At 43.0% G+C, this 24,730-nt stretch overlaps 1 protein-coding gene across 2 annotated transcripts in view; it reads right to left on the bottom strand.

Moving 5' to 3' along the window:
* Positions 1 to 1,615: 1,615 nt before the first annotated feature.
* FAM3B (FAM3 metabolism regulating signaling molecule B) overlaps positions 1,616 to 24,730 on the bottom strand; it is a 42,023-nt gene continuing 18,908 nt past the window's right edge. For both annotated transcript variants that reach the window (XM_003823907.5, XM_057300928.2), the window contains 6 exons: positions 20,855 to 20,978; positions 14,822 to 14,880; positions 13,621 to 13,671; positions 12,244 to 12,331; positions 10,625 to 10,757; positions 1,616 to 2,235 (listed from right to left, as the gene is read on the bottom strand). In XM_003823907.5, the coding sequence (XP_003823955.1) occupies positions 2,146 to 2,235; positions 10,625 to 10,757; positions 12,244 to 12,331; positions 13,621 to 13,671; positions 14,822 to 14,880; positions 20,855 to 20,978 (545 nt within the window). In that variant the 3' untranslated portion in view covers positions 1,616 to 2,145. The remainder of the gene's footprint in view (positions 2,236 to 10,624; positions 10,758 to 12,243; positions 12,332 to 13,620; positions 13,672 to 14,821; positions 14,881 to 20,854; positions 20,979 to 24,730) is intronic.

The raw sequence follows: 24,730 nt of genomic DNA, 5'->3' as shown, positions 1-24,730 counted from the left end.
GGTAGGAGGGGCCGTCACCACAAGAACTTCACAGCCCAAAGCTGGATCCCCGGGCGATGCCTGGCCAGAAGGTCCCCTGCGGCCTATTCCATGACAGTGAACTAAGATCAACGAAGCTACAAAAATACAGCAATTTCAGCCAGAATAAAAATGTACTGCCCTCCTTTTTTGATACACAAAAACGTCTATGCCTACCTAAGAACTTAGCACTTGCAAGGGCCTATATTAGTTTTGTGGGGTTGCCATCACAAAGAACCACACCTGAGTAGCTTAAACAGCAGAGGTCTCTGGTCTCACAGCTCTGGAGGCCAGAAGTACCACATCGAGGTGTCAGGAGGGCTGTGCTCCCTCGGAAGTCTCTAGGGCAGACCCTGTTCCAGGCCTCTCTCCAGCTTCCCATGGTTTGCTGGTGATTTGGGGTGTTGCTTGGCACACAGATGCATCATCCCAGTCTCTGGGTGGGTGTTTCCAAATTTCTCCTTTTTATAGGGACACCAGTCCTGATGGGTGGGGGCCCACCCTACTGTAGGACCTCTTGACCCTTACTGACCGCATCTGCAGTTAACCTGTTTTCAAATAAGGTTGCATTCTGGGGGTTAGGACTTCAGCAGATGAATTTTGGGGGATACAGTTCAGCCCCTACTGGGATCTGAGCCATGACCCCATCCAGTGGTTTGCAGCCTTCCTTGCAGACAACCAGGCTCCCTGAGGGGCCTCTGCCCAGGGCAGGGCTTGCAGGCTGGGTGATGCTCCTCCCTGGGCCAGAGCACTGCTTGGCTCTCAGCAGTCATCAGGTCATTGTATCTCCACTCACAGTCGCCACCCCCTTCTTTGGACAAGGGCTGTCATGCAGCCCACAGCCATGCAGTCCATGGTTTCCTGGGGCCCCTGAGGGAGGGGTTGACATCCTCTGGCCTCGCTGACCTGGTGCCTCCCATGTTTGGAGCCATGGGACGTGAGCAGCTGGGGCTGACACATCAGGCCAGGAGCTTGGTGGGGCTTGGAGGCTGGATTTCTGTTCCCTCTCTGGCTTTCATGCCTGACAGGGGACACCCCTTCAGCCTGGCTTTTCACACCTAGGGCTCAGCCGTGGCTGGCCTGTAGCCACATTAACACAAACAAGAAATCAATGCTGTTGTAAGCCACTGAGAATTGGGGCAGTGCGTTACTGTGAGAATGCTGGAATTTGGGGTGCCATGTAGCACCATGTTTTAAAAGGAGTCCTGCCAACAAAAATGCTTGGCAACCATTCATCTATCCCAACTCTTTTATCTTACAGATGAGATATAGAGGCTCAGAGAAGGAATATTAACCCGGCACCAAAGTCTCCTAGCTCTTCTGGGGCCAGGCCCGGGAAAGAGGTGAGAATGGACACTTGGCAGTGACTGCTGGCCCCAGTGACTCTATTTTCTTAGCCCTGAATCACATGTGTTATCTGACCCACCGTTCCAGCACGTGTGGAACATCCTGGACTCTTGGATCCACTGCTGCATCTTCTAGAGAGTGAGGTATTCAGTTGCCCTCCTGAGAGCAGCGCCTCCCTCCCCACCCCGCTCAGCAGCCTGGCATGAAGGCAGGGAATGTGTACTGTACCCCCGGTGCCAGACGTGGGAGGCACCCAGAGTTGTGGAATGAATGAATACATTCACAGGCCCACAGGAGGAGTTCAAGAGCTCAACTTGAGTTGAACAAGGACATAACATAAGCCCCCTGAACTGCTGCTAATTCTCCCAGCAGAAGGAGATGACTGTCGGAAACTAGGAGGTGCTTGGTGATAATGGAATAGAGGTTTTCTCTCTGCAGGGCTGTCTGGACCACACAGGGGTCACACTTCGATCTGATCATAACATAGCTCCACCTGGACAAGCTGTTTCTCCCAACCCTCTTTCCAGCTTGAATCACATCATTCCCTTTAAGAATTTCCATTCATTTTAGTTTCCTGCTAATTGACATCTTCACTACATAAAATACTGGTATAAAAATACTGCGTACCAAGATTTGATACAACTAGCAAATGTTCATTGGTTTACAACAAACCCAAAATACTCGTCAAATATGGACTGTTGGATTTAGAAAAATAAGATTCTTGAGCGATTCCAGCTGCATTTGTTTATAAAGAACCCATTTACTCAGGACCCTGCAGTGTCAGCTTTGGTCTTTGGGTATGCAGCCTTCTATCTGGATCTCTGCAGGCCAGCCAGAATATCTGTTGTTCTTAGCATCAGAGTGGTTGATCTGTGTAGAGAAAAGAAGAGTTTTATTTATTCATTAATCTAATAAACAAGTATTTAATCAGTGTCAGTTGTGAGCCGACACAACCACTTCCTAGATTTGGATTTGCTCCAACCAAAGCTGGGTGTTTGATTTCCAATACATTTCTTAATAATAATTTTTAAATTAATATATAATAGATGTACATATTTTTGGAGTATATGTGATAATGTGATATATCCATATCATGTGTAAAGATCAAATCAGGGTCACTGGGATATCCATCACCTTAAATTACTTTTTCTTTGTGAGAGGAATATTCAAATTATTCTCCTTTATTTTGAAATGTACAATAGATGATTTTTAACTATAGTTGCTCTAATGATCTATTGAACACTATGTCTTATTTCTTCTACCCATATATTTATACCGTGTTTCTTAATAATATTTGAAGCAGGTGTTAATACAGCTCTAGAACTTTATGCAATGATGGAAATGTTCTATAATCTACCTGTCCAGTGGAGTAGCCCCTAGCCACACTTGCTTATGGAGTACAGATGGTCCCCAACTCATGGTGGTTTAACTTTACAATGGTGCAAAGGAGGTAATGCATTCAGTAGCAACTATACTCCAAGGACCCACACAACCATTCTGTTTCACTTCAGTACAGTGTTCAATAAATTCCACGAGACACTCCATACTTTATTGTAAAATAGCTTTGTGTTAGGTGATTCTGCCCAACTGCAGTCAACTGTAAGTGTTCTGAGCATGTTTAAGGTATGCTATGCTAAGCTATCATCTTTGGTAGGTTAGGTATGCTACATGTAAATTTTCAATTTACAATATTTTCAAATACGATGCTTTTATTGGGATGTAAGCTGAAGAGCATCTGTACTTGAAATGTGATAGTGCAACCAATAAACCAAAATTTGAATTCTATTTAATTTTAATAAATTTAAGTATAAAATGTAAATTTAGCTAGTAGCTACCATATTGGACAGTGTAGCTCTAATGTTTAGTTTTCAACCCTGGGAGTAAAACTATGTGTGTGTGTGTGTGTGTGTGTGTGTGTGTGTGTGTGTGTGTATGTATTTTTTTCCCAGAGTCCTTGTATAGCTCCTTCCTCAGCAAATATGTATTCATCCCGAAGTGGGTTTAGTCCTCTATATCTTCAACTCTTTCACAGATAATAGAGCACCTTAACTTGATGCTTAAAGTAAGGTGCATTTTGTTAATAACCTTGGAATTCCAGTAATATACCCCTTTTTATATAACAGCTTTACTGGGATATAATTCACATAGTAAAATCCACCAATGTAAAGTGTACAATTCAATGGTTTTAGCATGGTCACAGACCTGTGCAACCATCACCATGGTCAATTTTAAAACATTTTCATCACCCAAACAAGAAGCCATGTGCCCATTAGCAGCCACGAATCTCCTTTCCCCCAATCCTAGGCAGACACGAATCTCCTTTCCCCCAATCCTAGGCAGACACGAATCTCCTTTCTGACTCTGTGGATTTTCTCATTCTGGAAATTTCATATAAATGGAATCACATAATATGTGACCTTTTGTGTTTGTTTGTTTGTTTCACTTAGCCTGTTTTCAAGGTTCATCCATATTGTAGCATGTATCAGAATTTTATTTCTTTACGTATTTGACTATATTCCATTGTATGGCTAAGCCATATTTTATATATACATTTCTTACCCATTAATCAAACATTTGGGTTGATTCCATTTTTTGGCTATTATAAATAATGTTGCTATGCACATTTGTGCACAAGTTTTTGTGTGGACCTATGTTTTCATTCTCTTGGGTATATACCTACAAGAGGAACTGTTGGGTCATAGGGCCACTGTATGTTTAACTTTTTGAGGAACTGCCAGAATGTTTCCCAAAGTAGCTGTACCATTTTACATTTCCTCCACTAGTGCATGAGGATTCTAATTTCTCCATATTCTCACCAGCACTTCTTATTATGTCTTTTTAAAAATCATAGCCAACCTAGTAAGTGTTAGGGGATATCTCATTATGGTTTTGATTTGTATTTTTCTGAAAATGAATGATGTTGAGCTTCTTTTCATGTGCTTATTGACCATTTGTATATCTTCTTTGAAGCAAAATCTATTCAGAACTTTGTCCATTTTTAAATTGGGTTATTTGTCTTTTTATTATTGAGTTGTAAGAGTTCTTTATGTATTCTAGATTCAGGTCCCTTATTTGCAAATATTTTCTCCCATTCTGTGGTTTATCTTTCACTTTCTATAAGGTATCATTTAAGCACAAAAGTTTTTTTTAACTTTTAAGTTCAGGGGTACATGTGCAGGATGTGCAGGTTTGTTCCATAGGTAAACATGCATCATAGGGGTTTGTTGTACAGATTATTTCATCACCCAGGTATTAAGCCTAGTATCCATTAGTTATTTTTCCTGATTCTCTTTCTCCTCCCACCTTCCAGCCTCCAATAGGCCCCTCTATTGTGTGTTGTTCCCCTCTATGTGACCATGTATTCTCATCATTTAGCTCCTACTTATCAGTAGGAATGTGTGACACTTGATTTTCTGTTCCTGCATTAGTTTGCTAAGGATAATGGCCTCCAGCTCCATACATGTCCCTGCAAAGAACATTATCTCATTCTTTTTTATGGCTGCATATTATTTCATGATGTATATGTGTCACACTTTCTTTATTCAGTCTATCATTGATGGGCATTTGGGTTGACTCCATGTCTTTGCTATTGTGAATAGTTTTGTAATGAACATACGTGAGTATGTGTCTTTATAACAATTTCTATTCCTTTGCTTTTTGAATATTAAATTTTACTTATAACAAATATAATTTGTTAGGAATATTCCCAGTAATGGGATTGCTGGTCAAATAGTATTTCTGTCTTTAGGTCTCTGAGGAATTGCCACATGTCTTCAACAAAGGTTGAACTAATTTACACTTCCACCAGCAGTGTAAAAGCATTCCTTTTTCTCTGCAACCTTGCCAGCATCTGTTATTTTTTGACTTTTTAGTAATAGCCATTCTGACTGGTGTGAGATGGCATCTCATCATGGTTTTGATGTGCATTTCTCTAAGGATCAGTGATGTTGGGCTTTTTTTCATATGCTTGTTGGCCACATGGATGTCTTCTTTTGATAAATGTCTGTTCATGTAATTTGTCTTTTTAATGGGATATTTTTTCTTGTAAATTTAAGTTCCTTTAGATGCTGGATATTAGACTTTTGTTAGATGCCTACTTTGCAAAAATTTTCTCCCATTCTAAAGGTTGTCTGTTTACTCGATAGTTTCTTTTGCTGGAAGGACAAAAGCTTTAATTTGCTGAAGGGCAACTTACTTTTCTTTTGTTGTTAGTGGTGTCATATCTAAGAAACCATTGCTTAAACCAAAGTCACAAAAATTTATGCCTCTGTTTTCCTCTAAGAGTTTAATAGTGTTAGCCCTTACATTTACGTATTTGATTTATTGTTACTTAATTTTTGTATATGGTATGAGGTAGGGTCCAAGTCTATTCTTTTCCATGTGAATATCCAGCTTTCCCAATACCATTTGTTGAAGAGACTATTCATTCCCCATTAAATAATCTTGGCACTGTTGTCTAAAGTCAATTGATCAAAAATGTGAGAACAGGCACATCTGCTGGAGTCTCAATTCTATTTCATTTCTCTGTATGCCTATCTTTATGCCAGAGGGACAGTATCTCAATCACAGCAGCTTTGTGTTATGTTTTGAAATTGGAACATGTGAGCCCTGCAACTTTGTTCTTTTTCAAGACTGTTTTTGTTATTTGAGTCTCTTGAATTTCCATATGAATTTTAGGATGAACTTGTCAATTTCTACAAAATATATCAACTTGGATTCTAGTAGGAATTGTGTTAAATCTGTAGATCAATTAAGAAAGTATTGACATCTTAACAATATTAAAATTTCTGACCCATGAACATGGAATATCTTTTTTTAGGTCCTCAATTTCTTTCAACATGTTTTATTGTTTTCAGTGTACTAGTCTTGCATCTCCTACGTTAACTTTATTCCTAGGTATTTTATTCTTTTTGATACTGTTATAAATATAATTGTTTTCTGAATTTCATTTTCAGGTTGTTCATTGCAAGTAAAGAGAAGTATAATTGAGTTTTTACATTGATTTTTGTATCCTGCAACTTCGCTAAACTTGGTATAAGTTCAAATAGTTTTTTAGTGGACCTCTTAGGATTTCCATTAAGTTGGTGCAATTACTTTTGCACCAGCCTAGTATACATAAAATCATGTCATCTGCAAACAGAAATAGTTTTACTTCTTCCTTTGTTTATTTATTTATTTATTTATTTTTGAGATGGAGTTTCGCTAATGTTGCCCAGCCTGGAGTGCAGTGGCATTATCTTGGCTCACTGCAACCTCTGCCTTCTGGTTTCAAGCGATTCTCCTGCCTCAGCCTCCTGAGTAGCTGGGATTACAGGCCCCCGCCACCATGCCTGGCTAATTTTTTGTATTTTTAGTAGAGACGGGGTTTCACCATGTTGGCCAGGCTGGTCTTGAACTTCTGACCTCGTGATCCACCTGCCTTGACCTCCCAAAGTGCTGCAATTACAGGGGTGAGCCACTGCACCTGGCCTACTTCTTCCTTTCTAATGTGATAATGGACCTTCCCTTCCCTCCCCTCCCCTCCCCTCCCCTCCCTTCCCTTTTTCCTTCCCTTCCATTCCCTTCCCTTTCTTTCTCAGGGAAGGTACAAAATGCCATGGGCATTACGGGCAGCAGTGGCAGGGCCAGAGAGGCTTCTCAGAAGAAACAGCCTTGAGGTGGATCTTTAAGGCTTTGTGAAGGCACCCCCTGCATGGAGGGAGGCATGTGCAGAGGTCCACATGTGGAAAGTTACAGCAGGAATATAAAGACAAGACCTGAACAGAGCCAGCATAGTGGCAAAGCGCTGCAGGGTATGGTAAGAGCAGCCACTCATGAGGCTTTGCTGGAGTGTTGAGCACACAAAGCATGGGAGGGGCTGAGTGGGGCTGAAGACAAGGGTCTGTGCTCCAGTTAGGATCACCAGAGACAAGACTCAGACCATGCTGGAGGCGATGAGAATGATGGCTCCTCCTGCTGCGTCATGCTTGTCACACACACAGGGAGCAAGGCAGGCTCCGCTACCCACAGTTCAGGGTGCAGAAGAGGCTCAGGCCTATGAAGTGCCAAACTCAGGTCATGCAGTCGGGGTGGCCAAGTCCAGATCTGAACCAGGTTACCCTCACTTCCAAGACTCCTGTCCTTACTTATTTCTCAGTTTCCTTCCTCCTATAAAACCAAGAGGTTGGATGGAATAATCTTTGAAGTTCCTTATACTTTAAAATTCAATTCAGCAGGTAGTGGGGTCATTAAAGGCTCTGCATGAGAGTGGCCCAGGCGCTGTGCCTAGAAAGCTGACTCCTGGAATAGCAGGTGGAGTGGGAGTGAACAGGGGGCTGGGGAGACCCCTGAGGACTCAGGAGGCCCTCCCAACATGGGTACACCACCCTTAGGGAAATACACCACCTGCAAGTCTGAATAGCCAAAGTAACACAGACACAAATGATTCCTCCAGTGGCACTTCTCTCAAGGTCTCGGTAAGACCTGTCTTGAAGCCCTGGCTACCAGTCCAGACCTCACCAACATTTGAGCAAACGCCCTTTAGCGCCCCCAAACCACAGAACCTCTAGTAACTCTCCAGCACTGACTGCTTGCTGTGTTTAGGTCTCGTCTTTATACTCCTGTAGTAACTTGGATAACTTTTAGCTGACACAGGTGGGCAAAACAGGCATTTTCCTGAAATTCACTTGGAGCCACCATTTCCAAACACATTCCAATTCTCTAAACTCAGCCCTGGCTTTGACGTCCAGTCTTTTTCTTGATTTCTCCTGCTCCAGAAACTCTTTCATATGAAGGAAATCATAAGGAAGGACCACAACTTCCTCTGTGCAATTCCAATGAGGTTTTTGTTTTCTACGACTTAGTTAAACATTAATGAAGAACCTGTTTGATGAGATGTTAACATTTGAGTTAAAAAGGATTTCAGCCTCACATGCCAGCCTTTCTGGTACAGTCTGGACACTCTCATAAATCAGCTGGAGAACTGCACCATTGGTAGTAATAATAACCACAGACGCTCGTGTGCATGGACGGGTCCCTGTGTGGCACAACGCCCGGGCTGCCAGGAGTACCTGCTCACCGCCGCCCTTGCTAGTTAAATAAGCTGGGGTGGTTAGATAAGGTAGGACAAGGCCCCTGGAGATGCTGAAGAGACTGTGGAACTGGGAAGGAAGGAAAGAGGAGGAGGAAAACAGGGTAAGAGCCGGGGAAGGAGCAGAGAAGTCGGAGGACACTGTTAAGGGGAAGTGTGAGTGTGTATGTGAAACCAGGGCCTCCATTTCCTCCTGGAGATCCACGCAAGGAGGCTCCCTTCCCCGCGCACCAGAATCTCCAGGCCAGGCCCCACCCTCTGAGAAGCTGGTTCAGTTGTCCTGCGCACAGCCTGGACATCACTGGGTTTTGGGGAGACCCAAGTTGGGAGAGACATTGATTGCAGAAGCTGTGCGGAGGGATCTGGGTTTGGGGTGGGCTGGTGGGGCAGGACCCGGGGAGCTCCAGGAAGGCTCAGCTGTTCTGGGTTACAGGACTCCACTCTGAGATCCATGTGTTTCTCTTCTTTCACGTTCAGGAGCCCTTCTGTGACAGGAACTATCTTTATTCACCTCTCACAGGTGATGATTCTGAGCACAGAGGGTTAGATAACTTTCCAAGACCACACAGCCAGCTGGATAAAGCCTGGACATTCTAAAGACGACAGCCTGTGGCATGGATCACACAAGGGATCGGAGAGATGGGGACCCAGTATTCGCTCCCCAGGGTCAGCCTGAGGAAATCCCGGGGAGAATGGGGTGCACACTGCAGCACAGCTGCTGGCCCTGGAGGAGGCAGGAAAGCTGGAGCCCAGAGAGGTGACGTGACTTGTTTAAGATCACACGACGTCCCCTCGCAAAACTAACACAGGACCCTAAGCCCCGGCTTCACTATTGTGTGGCTGGTTCAGCTTGCCCTCAGTGTGGGTCCAGGCAGTGGTGGGGCCCAAGGAGCCCCACCAATCAGAGCTCAGGGAGTGCCTCTCGGTTAGGGCAGACCCATGAGGGCTCACTGTGCATGCAAGTGCCCAGGCACAATCATAAGCAAGGAGGGGTCGAGGCCAGGGCCCCGGGAAACATTCCCTACACGTTCTGCAGGGCTGGCTTCCTGGCTCTAGAGGAACATGAAGTCACAAGGGGAAAGCATGCTTGTGTAGATGCATGCTAAAATAACCATGGTTTCCGGGCCTCCGGAACATGAGACTAGAGGGGGTCACAGAAGGTCTAGGGTTTCCTGGGAACCAGTTACAAGTTGTCTGGTTGTGTGGCCTGCGCTGAAGTCGCACCTTATCCAGCCCCCTTCTCCTCTACCTCAGGTGGTCATGGCAACAAGAAGATGCCGAGCTGCTTCTGTTGCTTGTCTTTCTTCCCAGACCCGTATCCACAGCACAAGGAGGCAGACTGGGACCAAATGTCAGAGCCTGAAATCAGAAGCGGCCTATTGCACACCCTGGAGATGTAGAAATCTCTGCTTTCTGGGAATTTCTGGCTAAGTGGAAAGGAGGCCCTTATCCTCAGAAGGTATAGTGGGGAAGTCTCGCGCCTTGGTCATGCAGCACAATTTCCTCCTCTCCTGCACCGGTTACTGCAGCATCGTTTCCTGGAGAGCAGGACCCTCTGAAATTCTCCAGGATGTTGTGATTGTCATCGGATGCTCAGCTTGTTACTCCCACACATTTTGCAAACCCTCAGTTGGAATTTTCACAGGAGACTTAGTGGTTAATAAGTGAGAACGCCATTCTTTTGCTCTTTATTTCTCTTTGATAAATAAAGGCCATAAAGGGAGGGACTTAGAATCAATCACGTGCCCAGTTAGTACAGCAGCAGCAGCAGCAGCAATGGAAGCCAGATTTGTGCAGTGTTGATTTGGTGTCCAGCCTGTTTTGAGTGTTTTGCATTCACCATGTCTGTTCATGCTCTCAGCCATCCTAAGAGGTGAGCTCTCTTACTTTCCCCATAGCAGGAGCTTGGGGAGGTAAACCTCCTGCCCAAGGAAGGAGAGGCCCAGGACAGACCATGTTGGCTGCAGCATGGTGAAAAACCAATACCAACAGCCCATTCAGAATTTTCTACTTTGAAAGAGATTGGAGAAGTTTGAAACTTCTGTCTGGATCTAATGCTGATCTCACGGGAACAGTTGACAAAACTCTTATGTTTGGAGACAGGGAGTTATAAGCCACCAGGAACGTTTTCAAGGCACAGCATTGACTATACTCACCATTGGTGGGAAGGGACATTTTAAAACCACTCACCTTTTCTCTCTGAATTTCGGAAGGGAGTTCCAAGCCTTTTGCTGCAATAAATACCCAGCTAGACCTGAATTTCATGTTCCTGATTTCTTTACTTCCAAGTGCTTCTATGGCATTCTTGGCATCGTTATTCAGTCTGCAGGACAAAGGGAAAAGCATGTGAGCATCTCAGGGAGACGTGGAGAGGAGTGGAGCTCTGCTCTGGATGTGTTACGCTGTGCATCCTTGGATGGAGGTTTCTAAACACATTCATCTCCTGCTGCAGTGCATGACACACAGTGGCAGCTAAGAGGCACACATGCTTCTTGAGAATGTCACATTTCTAGTTAACCATTGGACATCCAGAGCCATTTTAGGCCCCAGTTTGGGGCACAGAATTCTACTTCTCAATTCTGGAAAGCCCTTGTGCTTTGGGGTTCAATCTCAGGCTCACACTCAGCCAACACAATTTTCGGCTATTGCTCTGCCCCTTGTTTAGTGACCACAAAATAAGGTGGGGAGAAGTTGCTGAAAGATGAAAGCAAATGCCAAAACTGCCCCCTTTTCATAATCAGAAAAGTCCACATCAAAAAGGAAAAAGAAATGTAAAACAATACTGCCAATGCAAACATTAAGATTTAGAGGAAGTGACAGGAGGGTAGACAGGAAAGTAAACAGTTAAGTTTAGATTGTTCTAAGTGAGTTAAGTCAGAATTTTTCAAAGTATGTGCCAAGGAACTTCAGTTTGGTAAGATGCTCCATGAAAAAAGGAATCTGATAAATTTGGGAAATGCTGTGGTCAGTAGCCCTGTCTGGGAAATTCACCACACAAATAAGCACTTTGAAGGTTCTTAGACATTCTGCAGCAAAGACACAGGTTTGGTTTACTTAGTAGGACACACTCTGAGAGGCACTGAGCTACATCCACTTCTAGTACAGTATTGAATGTGTATGTGTGTATTTCTTTATTCTTTTCCTCTTTTTTTTTTTTTTTTGAGACAGTCTCGCTCTGTCACCGGGCTGGAGTGCAGTGGTGCAATCTTGGCTCACTGCAACTTCCGCCTCCTGGGTTCAAGCGATTCTCCTGCCTCAGCCTCCTGAGTAGCTGGGACTACAGGTGCATGCCACCATGCCTGGCTAATTTTTTAATTTTTAGTAGAGACAAGGTTTCACCATGTTGGCCAGGATGGTCTCGAACCCTTGACCTCGTGATCTGCCTGCCTCGGTCTCCCAAGTGCTAGGATTACAGGTGTGAACCACTGCGCCCAGCCTCTTTTCCTCTTTCTATAGGGAAATTATCTCAATTTCCTTTCACATTGCTGTAACTATTAATGCCACCCTGGGTTTAGGCTTTCTGTCTGGAGGTTAGTTTGTCTGTCCTAATTATGGTCAACAGTGGCTTTGTCTTGATTCCTTGAAATACTCCTTTGATTTAGGTTCTAGTACTTCTGTGATTAGTGATTTAATTTTTTTTAAAGAAATGCCATCTATTTTGTCATGATCTTTCATTCTTTTTCCTTAGAGAAGTACTTTGCTCCTGGACTTTCTGCTTGTCCCCAGAGGATGTCACTGAGAGACCCTGGCAGCCTCTGCCCCAGCTGGCTTCTCTTGCCCACCGCTGTGACAGACCTACACCCACTCACCTTGTGCTTCCGTCGTCATAGGTCACCATGAAGAGCAGGGATTTTGGAGCAGCACTCTGAATAAACTTTGTCATCGGTCCAGAGTTATCTATTGGGGGATGCAAGTCAGTTTTAGGGTCTTTGCTGTTCACTGAGGCTCTGCCTTGGGTGCTGGGCTTCCTCCTGCACCCGCATTCTGTGTCCACTCTGAATCCTTGGGGGTCCCAGCGCTCGCTGCTCAACCCTGCAGATGGTGTGCTAGCTCTGGACATGTGAACATTCACTGGGGTACCATAGGGACTATCTGAGGTGAGTGGCACAGCGTAGAAGGAAAAGAACCTAACACTTGCAATAGGTGTTCAGGGCGGTAGTGAAAGGGGGTCAAGATAAGGAGCGTTTTTGACCAACAAACGAGAGAAGTGGAGCCCCTGGTAGAAAAAAAAAACCCTCCTTAGAAATGAGATCATAAAGATTCTATTAACCAAACTCTTAACAAGCAGCAGCCTGTGTGGCACAGGTGGAGTGTTCTCTGCAGTCACTGATAAAGGGCCACACCCACACCCACACCACGACCACTGAGCAGAGTGGCCTTGCAAACACACCGACGTGTGCAGGAGAGAGACTCCCACAGAACTCAAATACGAGACATGTGGACCGTGGGCAAGTGTGTGCCAAGAGACTTATCTATGCCTTATAAAATAAAGGTAAACCTCAAACCCTGTTACTCACCGCTGCGGCTCATTATTTACTGTTCTGCTTAGGTTAACTGCAGAGTACAACTGTGTCCTTCTTATTGGGTGGGTGCAGGCGTTTTCTATTCTTCGTCTTCACTATCTTTATAAAAACTTGTTTTTGAAAGTCTCATTGATATATAAAAATAAGAGGGGATAGTATATCCTGGCCAACAACTGCAGTCAAGAGTCAGTGCCTAGAAAGGAGAGACCATCGAGAAAGACTGGGCACCCGTGGGTTCCGGGAATGCTTGCCCTGAGCCCAGCAGAGCACTGTGAGTCACCAGGAGTAATCGTGACAGCTTTCAAAGGATGATGATATTTAGGGCTGGATGCTGGTGGCTTTATTTTACATATAATGTATTTGGCTTTTTTTTTTTTTAAAAAAAGGCTTTTTCTCTTTCTTATTATATCATGAGAGCTAAAAAGAGAAAGACTGAGGAAAACTAACAGAAGAAAAGACATTTCTAGATGATGCCTTCAAATGTTCTATGAATTCAATTAGAGTTTAAGAGGATCTACATAAGACCACTCTAGATTAGTCAGGAGAGCTGCTGGCGTTTTTCTAGTAGACAAAATAAAAATGGTTGACATTTTTCTTTGTGTTTTTTAATCTTAATTTTCTGTTTAAAATTCATTTGAATTTTAACAGAAAAAATTTTCTTACCGCCTTCATACATATCAAAACATCGTGTTGCTGTCACATTCCCAGTTACATCTGAAAATAAAAGAAATGGTATTTTAAAAGAAAGTTCACAGAACTAGGGCACACTTGTGGCACCAGGGCCTGGGGAAGGAAATATTTCTTCCCTGTCTATCTCCAGCAAACACCACTGATGTAATGAACCAGCCTGCAGAGACAGGGTGGGCCCCTTGAGGAGAGTCCCCAAAACCAGGTCAAAGGAAAGTGCTGGAAGCTGTGCTAGAACTTTCTTCCAGTTTGCTTTGGGTTACACCTGATGGAACACTAATACCTCCCCCACCCAACTCATCCCACAGAAACACCAGAGACCCCTCACTCAGGCCCACCCACCTCATCCCACAGAAACACCAGAGCCCCCTCAGCCAGGCCCAACCACCTCTTCACACAGAAACACCAGAGCCCCCTCAGCCAGGCCCAACCCCCTCTTCCCACAGAAACACCAGAGCCCCTCAGCCAGGCCCACCCGCCTCTTCCCACAGAAACACCAGAGCCCCCTCAGCCAGGCCCAACCGCCTCATCCCACAGAAACACCAGAGCCCCCTCAGCCTGCCCACTTCCTACTTTACAGTCTCCTTCAGGGCTATCAGACTAGGAGCATTTTATCTTCACTTCCACAGCCCTCACGTGTTGGGGCTATGCTGCCCACTCACTCACAGGGACGTTGTGGGAAACCCTTTCCTTCTCCTCTGGACCCCTCAATGGCAACTGTGAGAGAGCTTTATTCCAGACCTAAGAGAAAGGCCAAGTTTTGTTTCCCATGAGGCTGCAGTGGCTTTTATCACACAGAAGGATGAGATGGTCTATGGTGTCAGCCCCTGAGCAGACACTGGGACTCTGGGAGCAAATGAGAGGCTCAGTCCAGGACCACAGGCTGCACCCCCTTGGCGGCCCTTCTGGTTTTAACCCTACCTTTGGCCTATCCCTCTGTTTTTTCCTTTTTTTAAAATAAAGTCTATATTTGGTTTTCAGTTGTTTATTTGTTGTTAGAACCACAAATAATCTGTGAAGTGAGACTTGTAAAAATAATTGAATATATAATCTTAAAATGCATTAAAATACAAACCTAGACTAAATCATGTGCAAAAGTCTCGAAAACCCAAGGTACCTTTGAAAATCTGACCAGAGAGCTTTTAGAGAAGTTTAAAGAAAATGTTTAGTAACTTACAGTTGACAATGGCAATGTTTATTCCTCTGGCAACATTTCCCAGCTGTTCTCCCATAAGCCTGAAATGGAGCTAAGCATTAGTCAAGTACCAAGAGGCGTGCGACTCTCCCGACTCCGCGAAGTCTTCGCCTGACCGAATGTCAGTCTCATCTGCTGTCTCCCACCTTTTCCTTGAAGGTCTGCATTCGCCTTGGTGCAGCTCCCGAGACCACCACCCCCATGTTCATCCACACACATCTATTCTCAGTGTCTACAGACTCAGTCCCTCAGGGGACCTGGACTCTCAGGGGGCCTGGACACTGCATTCAATCTTATAGTTTAGACAAATGGCTAGGGGGAAGAAAAACTAACATTTATTTAGCTCAGGCTCTTCACAGGTGCACTTTATTGTTAATTTATTATCTATTTATTTATTGAGACAGGGTCTCACTCTGTCACCCAGGCTGGAGTGCAGTTGTGCAATCGTGGCTCACTGCAACCTCTGCCTCTTGGGCTCAAGCAATCCTTCCGTCTCAGCCTCCCAAGTAGCTGGAAGTACAAGCGTGCACCACTACAACAGGCTAATTTTTAAAATTTTTTTGTAGAGATGGAGTTTTGCCATGCTGCTCAGGGCGCTCTTGAACTCTTGGGCTCAAGTGATCTGCCCACCTCAGCCTCCCAAAGTGCTGGGATTATAGACATGAGCCACTGTGCCTGAGTATGTCACTTAATTTTTAACCTTTAAATTGTAGAATATGAAATGCCAAATTCAAGAGGATTGTGCCCTAAAATCAGGAAGACTAAATGACTTTCCTGGAGATGGTAATTATTGCTGAAGATCACAGAAATTGTGTGTGTGCATGTTGTATATGTGCATGTTCCCATTGTCAAGAGTCAGAATCAATGACATGTTAGCTTTATGAAAATAATTTGGAAGGCTTCCTCCTTTTTCCATGCTTTGGAATAGCGAACACGGAACTTTAATATTTTGTTTTGACACCTTTACCTAAACTCCCCTATGAGTTTTCTAGGCTTAGTGCTTTTTGAAAGGTTTAGAGACTATTCCATAATAACTTGAAGCAGAAAGAAATTTCTGATAATAGAAAATTGGCTAATCTAAACCGACTTTCTCATAGAGAAAAGCAGAAAACATGAGGCAAGTTTTGTTGTTGCTGTTGTTGTTAAAGATCTGGTTGTATACGTTAGAGACCAAATAAGGTAGTTAAGAATTTCCCAGGCCAAGATCTGGGAGAAGACTAAATTTCAGGTTGGTAAGTCCAGCATTTAAAAGCTACTTTTAACCAAGGAGAATTTGCTGATTCCAGAAAAGGTGTGTAAGGAAGTGAACAGCCCTTCTGACAACCATGTGAGCCAAGGGAACAGAAGTTGGAAGCCAGGGTCAGGGCCATGTTAAATCTCCCACATCTTATTTGGGCTGGGGTCACAAAGGGTTGAATCCTGAAAGTGAGAGCAAACCAGAAAAAAATCAGAGCTTGTATAAACTTCAGCCTAGTTTTTAGTCAACTAGGTGGCCCAGAAAATCTTCAACACTTATTCAGGTCATCCTGTTCTGCTAAAGGTTCCAGGTCCCTGGGAGAAGCAAAGATAATTCCTCAGAAGAAGATATCATCCCATGCCTCAATTTTTTTAAAAAAACAGGTGCAGGATCAAATGAAACCTGACACGTGAGGAAAAAAGCCAACGCACACAAGAGCCAATGGAACCAGCAGAAAACAGTAGATAATAGTGACAGACTCACAGGCACTCTAAATGCTAGAGTTGTCCAACTCAGACTTTAACTATAATGTATTCAAAAACATGCTTGATAAAATTAAAAATTTCAGAACTGAAAAGTACCAAAACTGACATGCTGATTTTAAAAAGAACCAGAATGAATTTCTAAAACTAAGATAATATAGTAACCTAAAATCAGTAGTGATTGAATGGGTTTGACAGCAGATTAGGTACAGTGGATGAGAGAATTAGTGAATGGAAAACAACTCTGTCCACGATAAAGAGCAGAGAGGTAAACAAATGGAAAATACAAAATAGACTATAGGCTCTAGAGACTATAGTAGTGATAAGGTCTAACATATGTTTCATTAAGAATCTCAGAAGAAGAGGAGAAAGTGAATGGGCAGAAGATACAAGAGCAGAGAATTTGTTAAATTTGATGAAGGACTTCAATACCTACATATTTAAGAAACTCAAAAAAACTCCAAAGATGATAAAACAACAAAAGACACATTGTGGTACAAATGTTGAAAACCAGACAAGGAATCTCTAAGGTGACGGGGACGAGGGCAATGGGCAGTTACTTTCACAGCAGCAACAATAAGACTGTCAGCTGACTTCTCAAAAGGAAAATATAGAACCTAGAAGACAGTGGAATAGTACCTTGAATGTGCTGAAAGAAAATAACGGCTAACACAGCCTACAAAAGTATTTTTCAGGAACAAAGATGAAATAAAGATATTTCAGAGAAACATAAACTGGAAGGATTCACTATCAGCAGACCACACTATTTTTCAGGAATGAAGGTGAAGTAAAGATATTTCAGAGAAACATAAACTGGAAGAATTCACCATCAGCAGAACATGCAGCAGGGTTTGCTCTGTGTCTTTTGCTGTAAGAAACCTTACCTATAAGTGTAACCTGTTACTGGGTCTTAGGAGTTTTTCTAGAGTATCACTGAATTTGAGGCTAGTTGTGAGAATCCTTCTTCAAAAAAACACTCAACAGAAATGTATGTGCATGTGCACCAAGAGACATAAACAGCACTATTCATAATAACCCCAAACTGGGAATGACTCAAATGTCATTCAACAATAGAATGGATAACTGTAACATATTCATGCAATGCAGTATCATACAGCAATGAACATCTAAGAACAACAGCTACATCCAACATGAAGGATAAATCTCAGACACAAAAGAGTATTTGGTTTATGATTCCATTTATACAAAGTCCAAAACAGACAACATTAAACAAGTGTTGAATTAAATAACAGTATTTTGCAATGCATGCTTAGGCAGTAAAACTACCAAGAAAAGTGAGGAAATAAATCACCACCAAAAAAAATCCAGGTTACCATTGGGCAGGAAGGAAAGAGGAAGCTGCATTTTGGAAGGGGTACACAGAGGGCTTGTGGGGTGCTAGTGATAGTCTATTTCTTAGCCAGGATGGTGGTTACACAACTGTTCACCTTATCATAATTTATTACAAAATGATATATTCATAAGGTTATTCACTGCAGCATTACTGGTAATACCAAAAGATATCAAACATCAGAAATGCCTATCAGTGCAGAACTAGTTGAATAAACTATGACACATCCGTGCTATGGAATACCACATATCAATAAAAGAAATGAGGAAAAGCCTGATGTACTGATACGGAGTAATCTCTATTAACTGTTAAGTGAAGAAAGCCAAGGTCATAACTGTGTATAGAGTTTACCACCTTTTATGTAAGAAAGGATATAGATGTGTGTGTACATATGAGTGTATACGTGTATACATGTGTATATACACATATGCACACATATTCATACACACATATACATATATTCACATGTATACATGCACATATATACCTGTATATAAAAATATACATAGGTATGTATTAATTATATATATATAGAGAGAGAGAGGGCTTATTTTTTGCCTTTAAAAAATACTGGAAGAATAAATCAAAAACTAATTAAAAAATTAATGGAGATGGGAACAAGAGGTGGGGAGAAAAGGTGGAGAATACAGGGAAGATTTCTCTGAGCCTCCTTTTTTGGGACATGTAATATTCAAACATAATGTTGATTTCTGAACCACATAAATATATATTCAAAAATTAAATGAAACCCAAAGAAAAACAAACCTAGCATTGAAAGCAAATGGAAATTAATCCAATGTAAAATAACTACAGGGAAAGTAATTATTTCATATGACTTTGGTCATTGCTATGAGTTGAATGTTTGTCACCTCTCAAACTCATGTGGAAATAGTATTAAGAGGTGGGACCTTTAGGAGGTGATTAGGCCATGAGGACTCTGCCCTCCTGAATGGATTAATGCTGTTATCACAGGAGTGGGTTGGTTCCTTATAAAAGGACAATTTTGGCTGGGTGTGGTGGCTCACGCCTGTAATCCCAGCACTTTGGGAGGCTGAGGCAGGCAGATCATGAGGTCAAGAGATCGAGACCATCCTGGCCAACATGGTGAAACCCTGTCTCTACTAAAAATACAAAAATTAGCTAGGCATGGTGGTGTGTGCCTGTAGCCTCAGCTACTCAGGAGGCTGAGGCAGGAGAAGCGCTTGAACCTGGAAGACGGAGGTTGCAGTGAGCCAAGATGGCGCCACTGCACTCCAGCCTGGTGACAGAGTGAGACTCTGTCTCAAAAAAAAAAAAAAAAAAAAAGACAACTTCAGTCCCCTTTTGCCTCTCTCTCTTTCTGCTGGAACTGGGACACCCTTCTACTTCTCCTACCTTGAACATGAGAACTTCAGGCTCCCCAGCCTTTAGACTCCAAGACTGATACCAGCAGACCTCCCATCTCCTATTGATTCTCAAACTGAGAATTACACCATCTGCCTCTCTGGTTCTGAGGCTTTAGTACTTGGACTCAGCCATGTTACCAGCATCTCAAGGTCTCCAGCTTGCAGATGGCCTGTCGTGGGACCTCTTGGCCTCCATAATTGCATGAGCCAATTTCTCTAATAAATAAATCCACTCTTTCCTTTCTCTTCTTACCTCCCACTGCCATTGGCTCTGTCTCTCTGGAGAGCCTTGATTAATATGGACATCTGACTCTTTATACCCTTAATAAAATATTTTTAAATCTATGAGGAACTGCAAACAACATTTTTTAACTTCATTCAGTAGTTGTATTGTTAGTAGTCTTGGTATTGTAATTTGAAGGCGAAGTACTAGGAACCAAGATTCTCAGTGTAAGGGAAGAGTTAAAATGTAAAATCAAAGAACTTAAGGGGGTAAGACTCCTGCACTGTTGAATTTGAATTGTAAATGCTAATGTAAATTCATGATTTAGAAACAAATGCATTGCTTGGTTCTGTCCACTAAAAGTGCTTAGGAGGAACCCTATCAAGGGCCCATGAGTGTCTAGATCTCGGTTTCTAAATACCACATCCCATTAAGGAACTCTCTCTTTAGAGAAATGGCTGATTTCAGTCTGAACAAAGAAAGACTCGGCTGAGTTTAGCTATGCTGTAAATCAAGGAAGCACTAAAAAAATAATAATAAATAATAAAAAAAAATGGGGCCCACTCAAGAAGAAACAGATAACTTAAGTAGTGCTGTACTTATTACATCAATTAAATTTGCAGTTAAAAACCTCAAAACAAACCCCTCCAGGCCAGGATGACTTTGTTGGGAAATCACACCAAATATTTAAAGAAGAAATAATATCAATCCTATATGGATTTTCCCAAAATATTGAAGAAGTGTAAAGTATGGACTGCAAACAGAAACAACACCTGCTTTAATCCAGGAGGGTGAGGATCATAAAATAAAACGAAGAAACTATCGGCTGAGTTTTCATGTTCCCATGACTTGGAAGGACTTTGCCACATATTCAAAGTAAAGTAGTCTAACTTCGCTTTTTAAAGTAGTCTAACTTTGTTCAGAGCCCATCTGGCCCCGAACACCCCTGAGGCTCTCATGCCCCCACGTCCCCCACACACCTTTCACTGCATCAATACTGATCCCTACTCAGATCCCAGAGTAGTTGTCTATCATCACCCATAGAACCCACAGGGCTGTGCTCACTTCAGATTTAAATCCTAAGTACAACTGCAGTCAAATGAAACCGTAAAACCATTAAACACAAGACACATACAGCCATTAGAGACAATCAGCTCCTTCCCTGGTGAATACAGCAGAGCTTTCTCATTTCCACTTGGATGCTCTCAGCCTTTTGCCTGAGACCAACGACATACGGTTCTCTCCTGTGGGCAGAACTGCTGCTCGGTAATCAGCCTCAGGGAAGGGGCAAGAATCAGTAGGATCCCTTTATTTTCCTTCTAAACGCTGGTACTTACAGGTTATCCTCAAAGCAGATTTTGGCGTACTTGCTTCTGCCACCTCCGCTGAGTAACCTGTAGGCATAGGTGTCAGATGGGCAGGGAGTCCAGTGGTCACATTTTTGCCTTTTGGGGACTGGAGCTGTAATGAATAAAAAGTATATAGCCGTTAGCATCCCACAGTAATTTACAAATGCACCTGCTGCTTGGCGGAGAACACCAGCACTTCATACCAGAAACTCCAAGCAGCGGTCGGAAAACCTGAGGGGGGAGGGTTTCCAGACTTCACTGAGAATTCCCCTAAAGACACAAAGCTCACTGAATCTGATTTCATTTTAAAGTGACAAATAAGCAAAGAAGGAGAGGGGTACTGAGTAGGCGTAACAATTTCATAAGGGCTGGGAATCACTGCCCATGGCTGCCCATTGTGACATTCTTGGTGGGCAATGTCATTTGCAATACAATAAAAGAAAGATTACAGGGGTCTAAGAGAGCTGGTGAGCAAAGACAGCCATCTGTGGAGCATCTATAAAGCTTCTGCATCTACACAGCCTTAGACACCCTAAACACACACACATCACACAACATGCCACATACACACCATACATATCATACAACACACCACATGCTCAACACACTGACACCCACACCACACATTCATGCACACACGCCACATGATGTATCACACACACACACACACCATATACAGCACACATTCACACACAACATACAACATACTGCACATCTCACACACACACCATGTACTCACCACACACACATGCACACCATACCATATAGACACACGCACCACACCACTCCCACACACATCCCCTCCCCCAAAACATACCATATCACACACAGACACACATACACTCTATACCACGTATACCTGACCACCACAGCTGACCCACTCTCCTTTCACTTGAGTGTGAGGAACTGAGCTTTTTGCCCAGGATGCTATGATGTCAGATCCTGGAGATATCTCTCCTAGCATCAGCATCCTTATTTCACAGGGGTCAGCAATTTGGGAGGATTGAGGGACCTGAGGCTGGAATGTGAGGAGCCCACCTGGCCCTGAACACCCCTGAGGCTCCCATGCCCCTACAGCCCCCACACATCTTTCACTGCGTCACTACTGATCCCACTCAGATCCCCAAGTAGTTGTCTATCATCACCCATAGAACCCACAGGGCTGTGCTCACTTCAGATTTAAATCCTAAGTCTGCAGAAAGGAATTCAGAAAGCACTGTCTCACTCTCTCACCTTAAGTCTGAGTAGAGACTTGGCTCTATTTTATGAATTACTGTACTCTTAGCACCTTAAACTAAGGAGTATAGTCAGCAAAATGGTAGATTATACATAAAATATCACAAGTAAAGAATCAAAGTATACCACTATAGAAAATCATATAATCAGAAACAAAGACAGCAAGACAGGAAGAAAGGAAAAAAGGACCTACAAAACAACCAGGAAACAATGAACAAAATGGAAGTAGTAAAGCCTTATCTATCAATAATTACCACAAATGTAAGTGAATTAAATTCTGTAATCAAAAGACACAGATTAGCTCGACAGATTTAAAAACAAACACAAAAAACAAGACCCAACTATATGTTGCCTATAGGAGACTCACTTCACCTTTAAAAAAATGTATAGGTTGAAAGTGAAAGGATGGAAAAAATACTCCATGCAAATGGAAACCAAAAGAGAGCAGGGATAGCTATATTTACATCAGTTTAAATAGACTTTAAGTCAAACTTTTAAAAAAGACAAAGATGGTAATTATATGATAATAAAGGAGTGAATTCATCAAGAAGACATAACAATTGTGTGTGTGTATGTATGCACCAAACATCAGAGCACCTAAATGCAAAAATTAAGAGATCTGAAGGCAGAGATAAACTGTAATACAATAATAGTAGTGAATGTCAATACCCCACTTTCAACAATAGACAGGTAAGCGAGGCAGAAAATTTTTTAAAAATTAAATTTTGTCTTAGTCTGTTCAGGCTGTTTTAAAAAAATACCTTAGGCTAGGCAATTTGTAAATAACACAAATTTATTTCTTAAACTTCTTGTTTCTTTTCAGATGGAGTCTCACTCTGTCACCCAGGCTGGAGTGTAGTGGTGTGATCTCAGCTCACTGCAACCTCCGCCTCTCAGGTTCAAGCGATTCTCCTGCCTCACCCTCCCAAGTAGCTGGGACTATAGGCATGCACCACCACATCTGGCTAATTTTTGTATTTTTAGTAGAGATGGGGTTTTGCCATGTTGGCCAGGCTGGTCTTGAACTCTTGACCTCAGGTGATACACCCACCTCAGCCTCCCAAAGTGCTGGGATTACAGATGTAAGCCCCCATGCCTGGCCTATTTCTTAAACTTCTAGAGGCTGGGAAATCCAAGGTCAGGGTGCTAGCAGATACAGTGTCTGATGAGGGCCCATTTCTCATAGATTGCACCTTGTTGCTGTGTCCTGACATGGTGGAAAGGGGCAAACATGCCCCCTTCAATCTCTTTTATAAGGGTGCTAATACCATTCGTAGAGGCTCTAATCCCATTCATAAGTCTTCATGTCTTACTTTCTAAAAGGCCCTACCTCTTAATACTGTCAGATGAGTAATGAGGTTTCAACATATAAATACTGGTGGGACATCAACACTCGGTAGAGGAGACTTGAATTGCTCTTTACACCAAAAGCATCTAATAGACATACAGAGCATTCCATCCAGCAGCAACAAAATATCCATTCTTCTCAAGCACACATGGAATGTCTTCCAGGACAGACCATGTGTTAGGTCACAAAACAAAACTTAATAAATGTAAGAAGACTGAAATTGCATGAAGTATCTTTTCCTACTACCATGGTATGAAACTAGAAATCAATAATAGAAGTATATTAGGCCGTTATCCCATTGCTATAAAGAAATACCGGAGACTGGGTAATTTATAAAGAAAAGAGATTTAATTGGCTCATGGTTCTGCAGGCTGTAAAGGAAGCATGGTGCTAGCAACTGCTTAGCTTCTGGGGAGGCCTCAGGAAACTTACAATCATGGTGGAAGGCAAAGCGGGAGCATGGCCAGAGCAGGAGCAATAGAGAGCGAGGGTGGGAAGGAGGTACCGCACACTTTTAAACAACCACATCTCATGAAAATTCACTATTATGAGCACTGCATCAAGGGGATGGTGCTAAACCAGTCATGAGGAATCCACTCCCATGATCCAAACACCTCCCACCATGCCCCACCTCCAACAACAGGGATTAAAATTTGACATGAGATTTTTGTTGGGGACACAAATCCAAATCACATCATTTTGCCCCTGGTCCCCCAAATATCTTGTCCTTCTCACATTGCAAAATACAATGATGCCTTCCCAATAGTCCCCCAAAGTCCAAAATCACTCCAGCATTAACTCAAAAGTCCAAAGTCCCAAGTCTTATCTGGGACAAGGCAAATCTCTTCCACCTACAAGCCTGTAAAATCAAAAAGAAGTTATTTACTTCCAAGACACAATGGAGGTACAAGCAGTGGGTAAAATATTTCCATTTTAAAAGGGAAAAAATCAGCCCAAAGAAAGAGGCTACAGGCCCCACACGAGTCCAAAACCCAGCAGGGCAGTTATCAAATCTTAAAGCTCCAAAACAATCTCCTTTGACTCCATGTCTCACATCCAGCATACACTGGTGTGAGGGGTGGACTCTCAAGGCCTTGGGCAGCTGGTTCCACCCCAGTGGCTTTGCAAGGCTCAGTCCCTGAGGCTGCTCTCACAAACTGGCATTAAGTTTCTGTGGCTTTTCCATGCTGAGGGTGCAAGCTGCCAGGATCTGCCCCTCTGGGGTCTGGAGGATGGTGGCCCTCTTCCCACAGCTCCACTAGGCAGTGCCCCAGTGGGGA

Source organism: Pan paniscus, chromosome 22 (assembly GCF_029289425.2).
Source record: "Pan paniscus chromosome 22, NHGRI_mPanPan1-v2.0_pri, whole genome shotgun sequence".
Lineage (NCBI taxonomy): Eukaryota > Metazoa > Chordata > Mammalia > Primates > Hominidae > Pan > Pan paniscus.
Note: the sequence above shows the minus strand (reverse complement) of the source record. Positions and strands in the feature narration are given on the sequence as shown.